We start from the raw sequence: 15000 nt of genomic DNA, 5'->3' as shown, positions 1-15000 counted from the left end.
TGTGTGTGTGTGTGTGTGTGTGTGTGTGTGTGTGTGTGTGTGTTTTCACTAAACACGCCTGCATTTCACCTCTGACTCACGTCGGTCATATTCCTCAGTCTGAAGTCGACACTTTGTTGTTTAGATTTAGTTTTTAATTTGCATTAATAATCTATTTCACGTCTCCTAACATTTAATTGGAATAAATTACAAGAATAATTCTAAAAAACTATTTTATCTATTTAACTTTAATATTTTTAGTTCTTGATTTACTGAAATACGGAAAAATTCACATTAATTGATATTAATTGATATTAGTTGATATTAGTTGATATTAATTGATATTAATTTGTACCTCAGCCGGATGCTTCAATAAAGATTTCCAATTAAAATAAACAACAAAAAAAACATGGTCGTTTATCTTGTGTTTTTTTCAGATTTGGAATTGGGAGTTTAAAACACAAACAGGGAATTCGACTCTGGCCGTCAGTACAGTACCTCATACAGAATATCCACTAAAATATAATAATAATAATAATAATAATAATAATAATAAGGTGCTAGTATGCACAGTGAGCAGGATCTGATAAACACTCAGACACGTGCACGTCACCAAAATCACGAGTGTGCGTGTGTGTGTTTGTGTGTGTGTGTGTGCGCAGGGGATGGTAGCTCAGGCGGTAGAGCTGGTGGTCTAGTAATCTAAAGGTTGCTGGTTCGATCCCAGGCTCCTCCTGCTAGCATGCTGTAGTGTCCTTGAGCAAGACACTTAGCCCCTAATTGCTCCTGATGGCTGCGTCCATCGGCGTTTGAACAATTGTAAGTCGCTTTGGATAAAAGCGTCTGCTAAATGACTAAATGTAATGTAATGTAATGTGTGTGTGCGTTTGTGCCAGCTCTGTGACATCACAGCTCTGAGGTTTCTTCTCTGACTTCATTGGTTCCAGCTCTGTGCACTGTGTGTTTTGTAGGTAGACAGATGGTTGAACAGACAGACAGACAGACAGACAGACAGACAGTAGATGGACGGATACTTTATTCATTGCATTGTCTCAGTAGCTCACATCGAAACGGCAAAAATAATTATCAAGCAACACGATAAAAAAAAAAAAAAAAAAAAGGTCAGAATATGGTTTATTGAGTAAACCTGACGGTTACTATGGCAACATACACAAAACAAACGGATACAACCCAAAAATAACAGAAAAACAGTAAAACTAAAAGATCAAAATGAAAAAGACCAAAAAAACCAAAACAACTACGTCCGCTCCCGTGCAATAAGTTATGAAATCAAAGGTGAAGCGGAAAGAGGAAATAGTGATGTACAATAAACCTGAGATCGAATACAAGTACTGAGTGAAGCTGGAGGAGCTGGAGGAGATGGAGGAGATGGAGGAGCTCGAGGAGATGGAGGAGCTGCAGCATCACTCGAGTCCGATGCAGCCCAGGACCTCCACGCCCCCCGCTCCGCTTCATTTCCCAGATGAGCTCCTGCTGAAAAGAGGCTTCTTTCCTGAAGCCAGGAGGCTTCCTGTGGGCGGAGGTGCAGTGTTTTGTTTAGTCAATGAGTCGGGTGCTCCTCCCGTGGACGGGTCGGCCACGCCCTCTTATTGATCCCACCTCAGCAGGTTGAGACGTGACGTCAGACGTCAGAGTCTTCCTTGTTCTCGTCTTGTTTCCCGCGCAGCTGCGTTCGGCTTTTAGTCGTATTTTCTGTTGAAAACCAGAATGAAACAGGTTACCTGTGAGGTAGCACTGGAGGTCAGTTCAGGTAAGTTTCATTTAGGAGGATTCAAATGTATTTTTAATACAACACAGTCAATTAATACTGTTATATAATTATAGAACCGCCTGCACGGCACATTTTAGTATTTTTAGTATTTTTAGAGCTTATTGTGCGTAATCACCAGGTGTCATGACATTTCACTGCATATATATATATATATATATATATATATATATATATATATATTTATGACCGTATGTATGTGACAAACACCCTCTTGAATCTTAAAGATAAACCCTTTTAGAATTAAAAACTAAAATCTGTTTTTTATTTTCACTGGAAGGTTCATTTCACTCATTCCACAGGAGCTAGGCTAGCTGATCCCCTCTGCAGGCATGCATTGAGCTAACGCAGTTAGCATGCAGCACTGGATCAACCCTTTAAGCCTCAACACAAACCATGTGTCACCTGACGACTTTCCTGTTGTCTTGTCCTGTTGTCATGTTGCCCTGTTGTCATGTTGCCCTGTTGCCATGTTGTCTTGTGTCTTGTTGCCCTGTTGTCGTGTTGCCATGTTGTCTTGTGTCTTGTTGCCCTGTTGTCTTGTGGCTTGTTGCCCCGTTGCCATGTTGTCCTGTTGTTGTGTTGCCCTGTTGTCTTGTTGCTTTATTGTCTTGTTGCTCTCTTGTCTTGCTGCCTTGTTTCCCTGTTTTCCTGTCTTGCTGCCCTGTTGTCTTGTTGCCCTGTTGTCGTGTTGCCCTGTTGTCATGTTGCCCTGTTGTTGTGTTGCCCTGTTGTCGTGTTGCCCTGTTGTCATGTTGCCCTGTTGTCGTGTTGCCCTGTTGTCTTGTGGCTTGTTGCCCTGTTGTCTTGTTGCTTTATTGTCTTGTTGCTCTCTTGTCTTGCTACCTTGTTTCCCTGTTTTCCTGTCTTGCTGCCCTGTTGTCTGGTTGCACTGTTGCCTTGTTATCTGTTGTCTTGTTGCCCTGTTGCATTATTGTCTTGCTGCCCTGTTGTCTTCTTGTCCTGTTTTCTTGTTGCCCTGTTGCCTTGTGAATTGCTCCCCTGTTGTCTTGTTGCCGTGTTATCATGTTTCCCTGTTGTCGTGTTCCCTTGTTGTCTTGTCCTGTTGTCTTGTTGCCCTGTTGTCTGTTGTCTTGCTGCCCTTTTGTCTTGTTGCCTTATTGTCTTGTTGCCCTGTTGCCATGCCTTTGTTGCCCTGTTGTCTTCTTGTCTGGCTCCCTTGTTGCCCTGTTTTCCTGTCTTGCTGCCCTGTTGTCTGGTTGCCTTATTGTCTTGTTGCCCTGTCGCCTTGTTGTCTTCTTGTCTTGCTCCCCTGTTACGTGTGTTGTCAACCTGTTTTCCTGCCTTGTTGCCCTGTTGCCTTCTTGGCTTGCTGCCCCGTTGTCTTTTTGTCCTGTTCTCTTGTTGCCCTGTTGTCCTGTTGCCCCGTTGCCCTGTTGTCTTGTGTCTGGTTACCCTGTTGCCTTGACAGTACAGAGCTCAACATTCAGAACATTTTCCCACAATCCTCGGCGGCTGAGAGCGCTGGTTCCACATGGTGTTAGTCGCCGCATCGCGTGTTTGAATCTGAGTCTGAATTCTGTTGCCTTCTCTGTCGGCACGGCAACGCACGTTGACGTCAACGTGGAGACGCCCCGCTTTGCAGCTGCACATGCAAATCTGTCCTGGCAACTTTATTTGTTCTTATTTCAGATTCGTATTTGATAATGTTGTTTTTTGTATTTTTTCCGTGGAGCTGAACTCTGCAGCTCTTGAGCCTCTCGGCCTCCAGGGGCTTCAGTGTTTTCATGGCTCCGCTCTGACGTCAATGCTCCGTCCTGTGGATTGTCAGAACAGACCATCCAGCCGGGGGGAGGGAAGCGCGTGTGTGTGTGTGTGGCCGTGTGGCCGTGTGTGTGTGGTCGTGCACGTCTCTGAGACACACACACACACACACACACACACACACACACTTATCTCAGTCTGTGTTTTCAGTGTGTAAATGTTTCACAGTACTTTGAGCTGCTTTCAATTAAAACTGCTCTTTAGTTTAGTTTAGTGGATCCTGTTACTTCAGAAGGGCGTGCACGTGTGTGTGTGTGTGTGTGTGTGTGTGTGTGTGTGTGTGTGTGTGCACATGTGTGTGTGTGTGTGTGTGTGCATGTGTGTGTGTGTGTGCATGTATGCGTGTATTTTTGGGGGGTGGGGGTGGGTGGGGGAACGAGCACGTACTCGTCTGAAAATGTGCAAGTCCTACACCGGGGAGTTAGAGCCCCAAGTCATTATAAGGAGGGATGTGAGCTAAAAACAGCCTTGGAATGGAGGAGGGATGGGAGCATCATTCATCCATTTATCCACCCATTCATCCATTCATCCACCCATTAATTCTTCATTCATTCAGTCATCCATCCATTCATCCATTCATCCATCCATTAATTATTCATTCATGCATCCATTCATTCATCCATGCATGCATCCATTCATTCATTCATTCATTCATCCATTAATTCTTCATTCATCCATCCATTCATTCATCCATCCATTAATTCTTCATTCATTCATTCCGGCTGCTTTCATGATGGAATAACAAAATAAAAAGGGACAGTACGGAGCTGTCTCCCCAGCTGATGCACGCACGTGTGTGTGTGTGTGAGTGTGTGTGTGTGCAGTGTGTGTGTGTGCAGTGTGTGTGTGTGCAATGTGTGTGATGTGTGTATGTGTGTGATGTGTGTGTGTGTGTGTGTGTGTGAGTGTGTGTGTGAGTGTGTGTGTGTGTGTGCAGTGTGTGTGATGTGTGTGTGTGTGTGTGTGTGTGTGTGTGTGTGCAGTGTGTGTGTGTGCAATGTGTGTGATGTGTGTATGTGTGTGATGTGTGTGTGTGTGTGTGTGTGTGAGTGTGTGTGTGTGTGCAGTGTGTGTGATGTGTGTGTGTGTGTGTGTGTGTGTTATCTGGGTGCATCTTCAACCAGAAGCAGAAAACCCTGTTGTTTGGGTCCAGGATGTTCCCAGTGGACGACTCCCCCTAAATGTACCTCATGTACTACTCAGAATAATACTAATGTACCTCATGTACTACTCATAATAATACTAATGTACCTCATTTACTACTTATAATAATACTAATGTACCTCATTTACTACTTATAATAATACTAATGTACCTCATATACTACTAATAATAATACTAATGTACCTCATATACTGCTAATAATAATACTAATGTACCTCATGTTCTACTAATAATAATCCTAATATACCTCATATACTGCTAATAGTACTACTAATATAATCTCCTTATTTCTCACCCCTCAGTCCGCTGTCCACTTCTAAATTGCTAATATTTTCAGAACTTTCTTCATATTTCTGCTGAACTGTCAGCTCCTCAGATCTGATCAACGTCTCCGTCTGTAAATATTTCCTGCTTTCGGTGTCGGATTTAACGGGAGTTTCCTGCAGCCGCCGCCCTGTGCAGCTCAAGGTAACGCAGCAGCGTGCGCTGTATTATGCATGACCTCTGAATGGAGCAGCTGCTGGGGAGCGCTGGAATGCCGCTGATGGATGGCGCAGATGCTGACGTAGGCCCGCGTCGGCCCTCCGCCTCCCTCCAACCCACTCACCCCCCCTACACCCCCTCCACCTCCTCCACATACTACCAGGAGGCAGGGACGCACTGGGACTAAAAAATGTCCCCGGACTTTTTCAGGCAGACCAGCCCACCGCAACCAGCCCGTGGATACTCCACCCGCCCCGCCCGTCGACGCACATACAAACACATCAGCCCTTGATAGCACCACTTATCATGTAAGTATAATGGATGGATACTAGGCCACTGTGACACTAAAACACAGATATTTTAAGAGCAGAGGTTTGTTGCCAGCAGGCCACCACTGTGGGGAGACCATGACAGATTGAGAAAGTCAGTGTTTCATGGAAGTCTATATTCAACAGGCTGTATCATCTATTTCAACATAGGAAATAAGTCAGATAATACCATCGACAATTTAATCACTTTAACCTTGAAGCTTGAAGGACTTACTCTTCAGGGCATGTCTATAAAGAATAAACTATTACAAAAAATCAGGTACTGACTGTACACATTTGTACTTGTAAAGTGCAGTTAAACAATAAAAAATATTTAAATAAACAAACCCTAAATAACATCTAACTCCTGTCCTGGGTATTGCTGCTCTATAAACGATAAAATAATATTTAACTAAGAAAACACCAACTTGTACTGTATGCATTTGTACTAGTGCTCGGGTACTGCTGGTTCATAAATTATAAATAATATCTAAGATTGATATTTCCCACGCTTGAAGGCAGCACGGTAGCATTTCCGACAGGCCTTGAATGCAGCGGTGCTACCTTTAAAAAACCTTTCAACTTGGAGAAACAAATACTGCCGCATGCCGCTGGCCCAGCTGCTGCTGCTCCTTCTGCTCCTTCTGCTGCTTCTGCTGCTCCTTCTACTGCTCCTCCTCCTCCTGCTGCTGCTGCTCTTTTGACTCTGATTTTTGTCCCTTTTGACTGACTTGGTCATGAATCCACCTGTTCACTCCCTCCCATTGACTGCTGGGATTTGGGTTGGGGGGTCGAGGGATGTGTCGCCGGCCCACTTTGATGATGAGGGCTGGTGCATAATCACAGTGGGCCGACGGTGTTTTTGTATAATGGATGGATAGATACAGGAATGGACGGATGGATGGATGGATGGATGGATGGATGGATGGATGGAGGAATGGACGGATTCATCCCCAGAGGGATGAATTGCAGTGTCACAGCAGCCCACATCACATCAATATTCAATAAAATAATTATAATATAATAATATAATATAATAATAATAATAATAAACCTAAGAATTAACAATGGCTAATAAAATGAACCAATCCATAAACACGTCACCAGAAAATAAACCTAAAAATAAACAATGAACGATGCAAATTTGGCGTAAAACAATAAAAAATGAAGGAAATAAGCGATAACCTTCTGTCAGGTGAGCGGCTGATTCCTCCTCATTCTGTTGCTCTGCATCGTGTCCCAAATGCTTTGGTTGCGATCGCTCCCCAGGGAGCCGCACCGTGCATGTGTTCCTCCTAAAAAGACAAAATATCATATTTCCTGGTTTATTTGGCGGATACAAATATAAAACATGCCCGGACTCTGCAGCCCCCAGTCCACTGTTTGGATTTTTAATGTTTTTATATTTCGTCTAATTTTCACAATCAGTAAATGAGTCCAAAAATATTTTACGCTTGTATTTCTCCAGCACATTTTCCTCAGATCCGAGTGCTTCTCTCCTTCTTGGATCAGATTCTTTTCTTTCCCTTTTCAGAATTTTTTTAGTTGTTCCACGAGCTCCTCGAACGTTGTGACATTTCCCGTCGCGCTTCAACTCTACCTGTCCCAGGTCCTGTCTTCCATGTGTCCTCCGTACGGTCCCTCAGGCCGTCCCCTGTCCCGTCCTCCATGTCCCATGCTGCCTCTGTGTCGTTCCTCGTGTCCCCCTTGCATGCCGCCCCCCAAGTCCCCCATGCATGCATCCTCAATGCATGCCGCCCCCCTTGCCCCCATGGCATCCCTCATGTTGTGTCCCATACATGCCGTCCCCCATGTCCCCCCTGCCGTCCCCCATGCATGCCGTCCCCCATGTCCCCCATGCATGCGTCCCCCATGCATCCCCATGTCCCCCACGGCGCCCCGCATGCATGTTGTCTCCCATGCATGCCGTCCCCCATGTCTCCCTTGGCGTCCCTCATGCATGCCGTCCCCAATGCATGCGTCTCCCATACGTGCCGTCCCCCATGTCCCCCATGCCGTCCCCCATGCATGCGTCCCCCATGCATGCCGTCCCCCATGTCCCCCATGCATGCGTCCCCCATGCATACCCATGTGCCCCACGGCGCCCCTCATGCGTGCATGCTGTCCCCCATGTCCCCCATGGCGACCCCATGCATGCCATCCCCCATGGTGTCCCCCATGCCCTATGTCCCCCGTGTCATGCCCCCAGACATCCCCTCCCTGCTCCCTGAGGAGGCAGCATGTGGTTCAGTCCTCTGATCAGCAGCCTGGGAGCAGCCTCCGCTGTTCCTCTGCGGTTCCGTGTTTTTGCTGCTTTCGCCTCCACCACCGCCACCACCACCAACACCCCCCTCCACCCACCCCCGCCCCCACCCTGCGCTCCGCCCGCCGCGCCGCTCTGCTCCGCCCGCCGCGCCGCGCTGCCCGCCGCGCCGCGTCGCAGCGCCCAGGCAGCGGCCAGAGGGAAGGGCTGGCTCCACTCCTTCTCCTCCTCCGCCTCCTTCTCTCCTCCTCCTCCGCCTGGGCTCCCTCTGGAAGCGTCGCTCTCTGCCGTAGTGTGAACTTTGAGCGGATCGTCGCGGTCCGTCCCTCGGTCCGACATGGAGGATGGTCCCGGTCCGAGCGGCAGCTGCTTCAGGAGGCTCACGGACTGTTTCCTGGGCGCAAGTAGGTGGATCCGCACTCACGGCGACAGGAGCTTGAACTGAAACCCGGGAGGAGGTTTTTAACATTGAAATGAAGAAGGAAAAAACCACAACCTACTTTGATTGATTCTAGTCTCGTTTTGCAGTTTATGGAATTAAAACACGCACACACACACACACACACACACACACACACACACACACACACACACACACACACACACACACACACACACACACACACACACACATAAACGGATGCATGTCAAATGATTGATATTTATATTTCTTTATGTCAGTTTAATTCTATTTAATAGAAATGGGTGACATATTCCTGAACTTGTGTGAATTTGTATGCGATGATATGCTTTGATAAAACATTTAAATTTGAATTTGGATAAATTTTAGATAAAAACAAAAACAAAAAAAACCCACAAAATGCTCCTTCTTATCTTCTTGATATCATAGATATATAATATATATAATATCTTATTTCATTTTAAATAGAACCCTCCAGAAGTGCTTCAATGATGTGACAACTTAATTGGACTTAATTGGAAATGAGCTTTAATCTGTGGGAGTTGTTTCCTTTTTAGGGGGGTTCTCAACTTAAAATTGATCAATTTAAAAAGTTGAGTTTTTGAGAACACCACCCCCCCCCCCTTGGCTTTCACAAATTCAATGACTTTTTGAAAGTTGATCTCATGCCTCCAATCCAGTGCTGTTGTCATTGCACTTGTCTCAGTTGGGTATAAAATGTTTAGATTTCTTGTCATTTGACGTGCGGCTGTGTCTGCTGCAGCTGCTCTGCTTGCAACACTGCAGCAGACTGACTGAATAATGCCAAAGCACAGCAGTAAACTCTGCTGCTGCTGCTGCTGGAATGTATTATTGAGATATGCAGGTATTCCACCCGCACCAAGACCAAAAAAGGACAAGAATTTAGGATTTCTGAATGCTGCTGCACTTCCCAAATTTTAGAAAGAAACTTAACGTGAGATTCCAGTGAAACATTGGAGGAGATGCAATGAAATGCTTCATGGATTTTATTTTAAGGAAGTATTTTTTTTTTATTAATTGATCAGGAACAAATTCAAATTCATAATTATTTTAAAACTCCCATGCAACGATTATTTCTGTGGTTGGTTGTATGTTAAAGGATTTAATATTAAGCGTAATTAAGAGTGCATATCGACGTTGTGTCCTTATGCACTCTTGTGTCTTCATGGATGTGTCTTCATGTTTGAAAATCTGCAAAGTGTTTGATTCTCGTAGTTTATATTCATGTCCATGGAACTGGCATATATTCACCACATGCACCAAACACAGAGAAAAGCAGAGAGGAATCTGAAACTTTTGAGTGGAAGAAACATTTTCTTGTGTGTTTTCTGGTGGTCAGTGGTGTGCTCACCCTCCTGGTCCTGTCTCAAACCTGGGTCTGAAACCTGGGTCTGAAACCTGGGTCTGAAGAAGCTTCTCCTCTGGAACAGCTCTGGTTGCTGGAGCAGGATCTGGAGCCTGAAGCTGTTCTGGGTTTGGAACAGAGCAAGTGTTTGTGTGATCCAAGTGTTGGTCCTGTGATATCAGAGCATGCAGCACCGTGTGTGTGCGTGTGTGTGCGTGTGTGTGTATGTGTGTTAAAGTGTGTGTGTGTGTGTGTGTGTGTGTTTGGATGTAGTGGTGTCAGTGCTACTGTGATCTGTCCGGCATCTCATCAGCGTTGAGGAATCTCTGAACCGGGGGAAGAAGGATGGCTTTGTCAGGAAGTGATGCTTCCTGCCGCCGCTGTCTCTGACAAGTACCAAAAAGTCCAAACGTCGCTCCTCGCACAGAGGGATTAGAATCTGTATCAAGTTGTAAATTATTCAACAGTAAATACGATCATAACCAATCATTTCTAAATTTGATTCACAGACAGATTTATATTATATTTATATATATATTTATGAACCTTCTGGGACATGGAGCCAAAAAATGAGGTTGTTATGAAACATGAACACCTCGTATGTACACTGTGCGTGTGTGTATGTGTGTGTGTGTGTGTGTGTGTGTGTGTGTGTGTGTGTGTGTGTGTGTGTGTGTGGGTCAGAACAGTGTGGGATTGGACCCCCCCCCCGGACCCCCTGCTGACCGCTCCGTCACCCCCTCCAGCTCCGAGGGGACGGGAGAGCAAAGGAGATCTGTCTGTTTTAACAGCGTTTCCCATGAAAGACCCTGGCGCCGGGTCCTGGTCCCTGGTCCCTGGTCCCTGGTCCCTGGTCCCTGGACCCTGGTCCCAGGTCTCCGGGTCCTGGGGTCTGCGGTTCTCATTATCGGGTCCCCCACCGGACCCCTGACGCAGGAGCTGCTGAGTTCAGCCTCCGTCCCCCGTCCAGATGTGGAGGGCCGGCAAAGCGCCGGTTCCTGGGCAGCGGCCACAGCGCCAGGAGATTCAGAGCCAGGGCGGTGTTGCAGCTCCTGGTGGAGCTGGCGTCCGTAGGTGGGTGAAGGGTTGAGCTGACATGCTCCACAGATGAAGGGGACACGCCTTATCTGTTTACAGCTGCTCTGCTTTACATCTAATGACCCGGAGCGCAGAGTGGAAATAATGCAAATGACATTTCCGTGGAAATCTCTCTCTCTCTCTCTCTCTCTCTCTCTCTCTCTCTCTCTCTCTCTCTCGATGGGATAGAGGGGTGTGAGCGCGTGTGTGAGCTCGTGTGTTTGGGTTTTCGGGGGGGGGGGCGTGACCGCATTGGGTCCAAAGTGAAAAAGCGTTTTCTTAATTCGACACCTTAACAACTGTTATGTCCCATTAACCTGGTTACCCCGTGTCACTGCTTGCTGTATGAAGAAGTGTGTGTGTGTGTGTGTTTGTGTGTGTAGGAGTTGTGTGTGTATGTGTGTGTGTGTGTGTGTATGTGTGTGTAGTAGTTGTGTGTGTGTGTGTGTGTGTGTTTGTGTGTGTAGGAGTTGTGTGTGTGTGTGTGTGTGTGTGTTTGTGTGTGTAGGAGTTGTGTGTGTATGTGTGTGTGTGTGTGTGTGTATGTGTGTGTAGTAGTTGTGTGTGTGTGTGTGTGTATGTGTGTGTGTGTGTATGTGTGTGTGTGCGTGCGTGCGTGTTTGTGCGTGTGTGTGTGTGCGTGGCCGGTGCTGGATGCGGCCCTGGGCTCCAGCCTCCTGGAGTTAGGAGGGGGTCACATGGTGGTCCCGCCTCCTGGCGAGGGACTCCCAGACGGGGCTGCTGACGCCCCCCACCCGTCCCCCCCGTCCTGCCTCATGTCAGGGAAGTGAAAAGTAGGATCCTGGCTGCCGGCCCGGACGCTCTGCCAAGAGGAGAGAAGTGGTCTTTCCCTTCCCTCCCTCCCTCCCTCCATCTCTCTGTCTCTCAAATTCAAAGTGCTTTAGTGGCAGGAGCAATGTTGCCAAAGTGTCTTCTAAAACAAGCAAAAAAAAAAAAAAAAAAAGAAAGGAACACGCCACGAAAACATGAAGTAGTAAAATATATCATTCATAAACTTTCAAACCCATTTCAGTAGAGCTCCATTGACTGAGACGGATCATGTTGAACATGTCGCGAGGTGTGGTCCCTGGGAAGCAGGGTCCCAGCGCCTGCAGCTCTGTGTGGATGCTGATGTTTTCATGAGAACTCTGTTTTCCTTTGTCGCTCCAACCATCAGCGCCGTGCATCACCCACATCCCAATAATTTGAGTTCTAGAAGAAAAAAAAAGTCCCTTAGAGAATGTAGAGAGTGGACATGGACATGGTGGGCGGAGGAGTGGACACACTTGTAGTGTTGTGGATCCAGCTCTGTATGTGAAGGGGATCCTCACAGGCTGCTGGGCTTTTTATTTTAGTCCAAACAGACAAAATGTACCTAAAATTATATATATTTTTTTACTATTATTAAACCCTCCAATATGGGGATTTATTTTTTAATTGGATATGATTAAATATTTTAATTTCTATTTTATAAAATTACCCATAATTGCTGTGTGAACACAACATGGGTTCTATACAGACAGACAGCGCCCGGAGACCAGGGCCGAGCATGAAGGCGTTTAGCTTTTCTCACCGAAAAGAGCTCCCTCTGTTAGTTTTGTTTCGTAGCCGTGCTTGCACCAAGCGGAGAAGGGCCCCACATCGCTCCTGCCTCGGGGCCCCCGAATCCCTAAGACCGCCCCTGACTCCTTAAGGAGGGGCCCCTGACTCCTTAAGGAGTCAGGGGCCCCTGGAGTCAGGGGAGGACGTCAGGTCTGGGGAGGAAGGGCAGGTGTAGCAGCCAGTCCTCCTGGATCTCCTGCAGCTCCTTGGGAACCTGTTTCATCGGTGGAAAGGTTCGGATCTGTGGCTTTCAAGAGTCTCATGGGGACTATTTTGGGATGAGTTGGAGGATCTTGCTTCTTCTCCTTATTAAGCTCCTTCAAGTCCTTTGCTCTTAACTTAAGACGGATTTACTTCTCACCAGCCAGTGCTAACGTCCGTTAGAAGAAATGCTATGAATCAGTGGCACTAATTATTATTGCGGGTTTTTTTTAAACCCCTCGGATGTTTCAGAATTTGTGCTGTGGCTAAAGAATAGTTGTGTTTTTTAAAATAGTTTATTTTATTATAATAAATTAGAAATACACACCTGCATTTTATTACGCAGTGTGTGACTCTGTAAAAGCAGACTGTGCTCAAATCGATTTGCGTGATGCCCGTAAACTAGATGTTAACTGGAGCTACTTGTAACTCATTACCTTTAGAAATTCACATCTTTTAGCCAAAATAAATACCTTTTTAACGGCTAATGTAAGTGGACTTCGGCGGCTGTGAGAGGGGAGACCCAGACAGACTTGGTGGGTGTGGTGCAGTGGAGTCAGGACCAGTCACCGCCTGGACGCCGGCCCCGAGGCTTTTTATTCACAGGAAACCTACGTTTGACTCAGACGAAGGAAACGCTGCCAACTGGGTTTCCAGCGCTCATAAAGTCGCTGCGCGGCAAAGCAGCGGCAACTGCAAAATCCCGTTTTAAAACAAATATGTAAGTTTTGTTTCCTTACGTCAGTAAACCCCGTCCTTCCACATACTTCTACATCCCAAAACATCTCGTTCAAAAACACTGAGGAAGGACTGTGTCGTGGTGCAGTCGTGGTTTTCATTCACGTGTTGGGTCCAAATGAAGGTGTAAAGCTGGGACCGGAAGCGTCCAAAACGTGAGAAGCCACGACTCGATTTAGAGTTTGGAGAGTCTGAGCCAAGGAGACGGTGTCAAGAGACGGGTTCGAGGAAGAACTTTCTCTCAGGTTTTCCAGGTTCCTCTGCCTCCTGATGAGCAGTACGCCGTGCGTTTGGCTCTCGTCGGCTTATTCTGTTTTGTCAGGACCCGCCAGGACAGCGGCTGCGGCGGCGGCGAAGCTGCCACCTCCTGTGAAAACCAACCCCAGCTCCAATTTGACATTTACCAAAAACAAACCGTCTGGAATATTCCCCCTTGGCGTTCATCTCCATGACGCCATCGTCTCAAGTAGCGTTCTGCCCTGGAGGGACACAAAGTTCTGCTGAGGTTTGGATGAAAGCTGCGGGTCAGGCCGCTGACCGGGGGACCCGCCTCCGGCCCCGGCGGTCGGGTCCCTGGCTCCCGGTCCTGATCCGAGAAGCAGATGCGGTTCCCGTCGGGGTCGATCGAGGGCGTGAGGGACGGTCGCGTTGCGCCTCGGATCCGGTTCCAGGCCCCGGAGGACTGACGCATATCCTGCGGCTCGCGGTGTCACTGCGGTCGCATGAGGTCAGGCTGCGGCCGTAAAGCCTTCATCACCATTTGGCGGGAAGGACTTTTACGGTCAACAGAACAGAGCGGGAATTTCAGAAATGTTCTGGACAAGAAAAATATCGGTCACCATTGGACTGGAATGGCAGCTGTCAGGCGAACTGATGAGAGTTTAAAGATGCGGGGTGCAGGACTTGGCAGAAATGGAATGTAATATTGATAACCATGTTTTAATCAGTCCCATGAAAATAAGAATGGTTGTGTTTTCGTTTCCTCAGTGTGAGATGTTTGTATGTGCACAGGGAACGGGTACGCTTCACGGAGGCCGCCATGTTACACCACCATGTTTCTACAGTAGCCCAGAAGGGACAAACCAAACACTGGCTCTAGAGAGGACCTCACACGTTTTTCGCGAGTTTCGCGGACACCGGGAGAGGAGTTGAGTTGTTTGCGATGTGCAACCTCACCGCTAGATGCCGCTGAATTCTACACACTGCACCGCTAACACGATGGTTATTTCATAATATTCATGTAAAAATATGAAATGGGTGCACCTTGTGGGCTGCCGCTTCTATATCTCTATGTGGAGTTGAACACAGAGTAGATGCTGTTTGTCCAGTATTTGGGTGGAGCAGCTCGGCTCTGACCCGCGCGGGGCACAGCGCTGAGTCTCGGTGCTTTCTGCTCCAAGATGCGATGAGCTGTGATGTGGGCGAGGATCACGAGGCGTTCACCTCCTCTGTGTGAGCGGAGGGCAGGGCTGGGAGCAGGGACTGGACCTACACCAGGTCCGGCGGCGGCGGCGGCAAGTGGGTTCAGAACGGAGGACGCTCCGTGATAGAGAGTGAGACTTTATTCACAAAGCACAAAGCTGCTGGGAGCCTTCTGACCTCTCTGTGTGTAACAGTGTTCTCAGTGTGAGGGGAGGGCGTGGCTGATGGCGGCACCATGTGATGTGCAGTGGAACTTGTGAACAACTTTGAAGTGAGCTGTTACTAACTTCCAGCCGGTAGCGCCCGGAAACAAGAAAAGCCGACGGGATTTTTATTTTTTTTTGTTTCCTGGTCCATGTGACGCTGCGTGTTTCCACGCCGCCTGCCGGAGCGCCGCGTCCG

General features: G+C 47.4%; 1 protein-coding gene and 1 long non-coding RNA gene across 3 annotated transcripts in view; one reads left to right on the top strand and one right to left on the bottom strand.

Moving 5' to 3' along the window:
- Positions 1–1411: 1411 nt before the first annotated feature.
- Positions 1412–2456, bottom strand: LOC307242447. The gene is made up of 3 exons (XR_013844590.1): positions 2174–2456; positions 1600–1692; positions 1412–1510 (listed from the first exon to the last, which is right to left on the bottom strand). It is a non-coding gene; the product is annotated as an uncharacterized lncRNA (long non-coding RNA).
- Positions 2457–7929: 5473 nt separating this feature from the next.
- The window catches only part of pde10a (phosphodiesterase 10A), a 41092-nt gene continuing 34021 nt past the window's right edge, over positions 7930–15000 (top strand). For both annotated transcript variants that reach the window (XM_080016833.1, XM_080016832.1), the window contains exon 1: positions 7930–8175. In XM_080016833.1, the coding sequence (XP_079872959.1) occupies positions 8109–8175 (67 nt within the window). In that variant the 5' untranslated portion in view covers positions 7930–8108. The remainder of the gene's footprint in view (positions 8176–15000) is intronic.

This window comes from Zeus faber (assembly GCF_960531495.2).
Source record: "Zeus faber genome assembly, chromosome: 16".
Taxonomy (NCBI): Eukaryota; Metazoa; Chordata; class Actinopteri; order Zeiformes; family Zeidae; genus Zeus; species Zeus faber.
The sequence above is the reverse complement of the archived record's forward strand: the minus strand, read 5'-3'. Positions and strand labels throughout refer to the sequence as shown.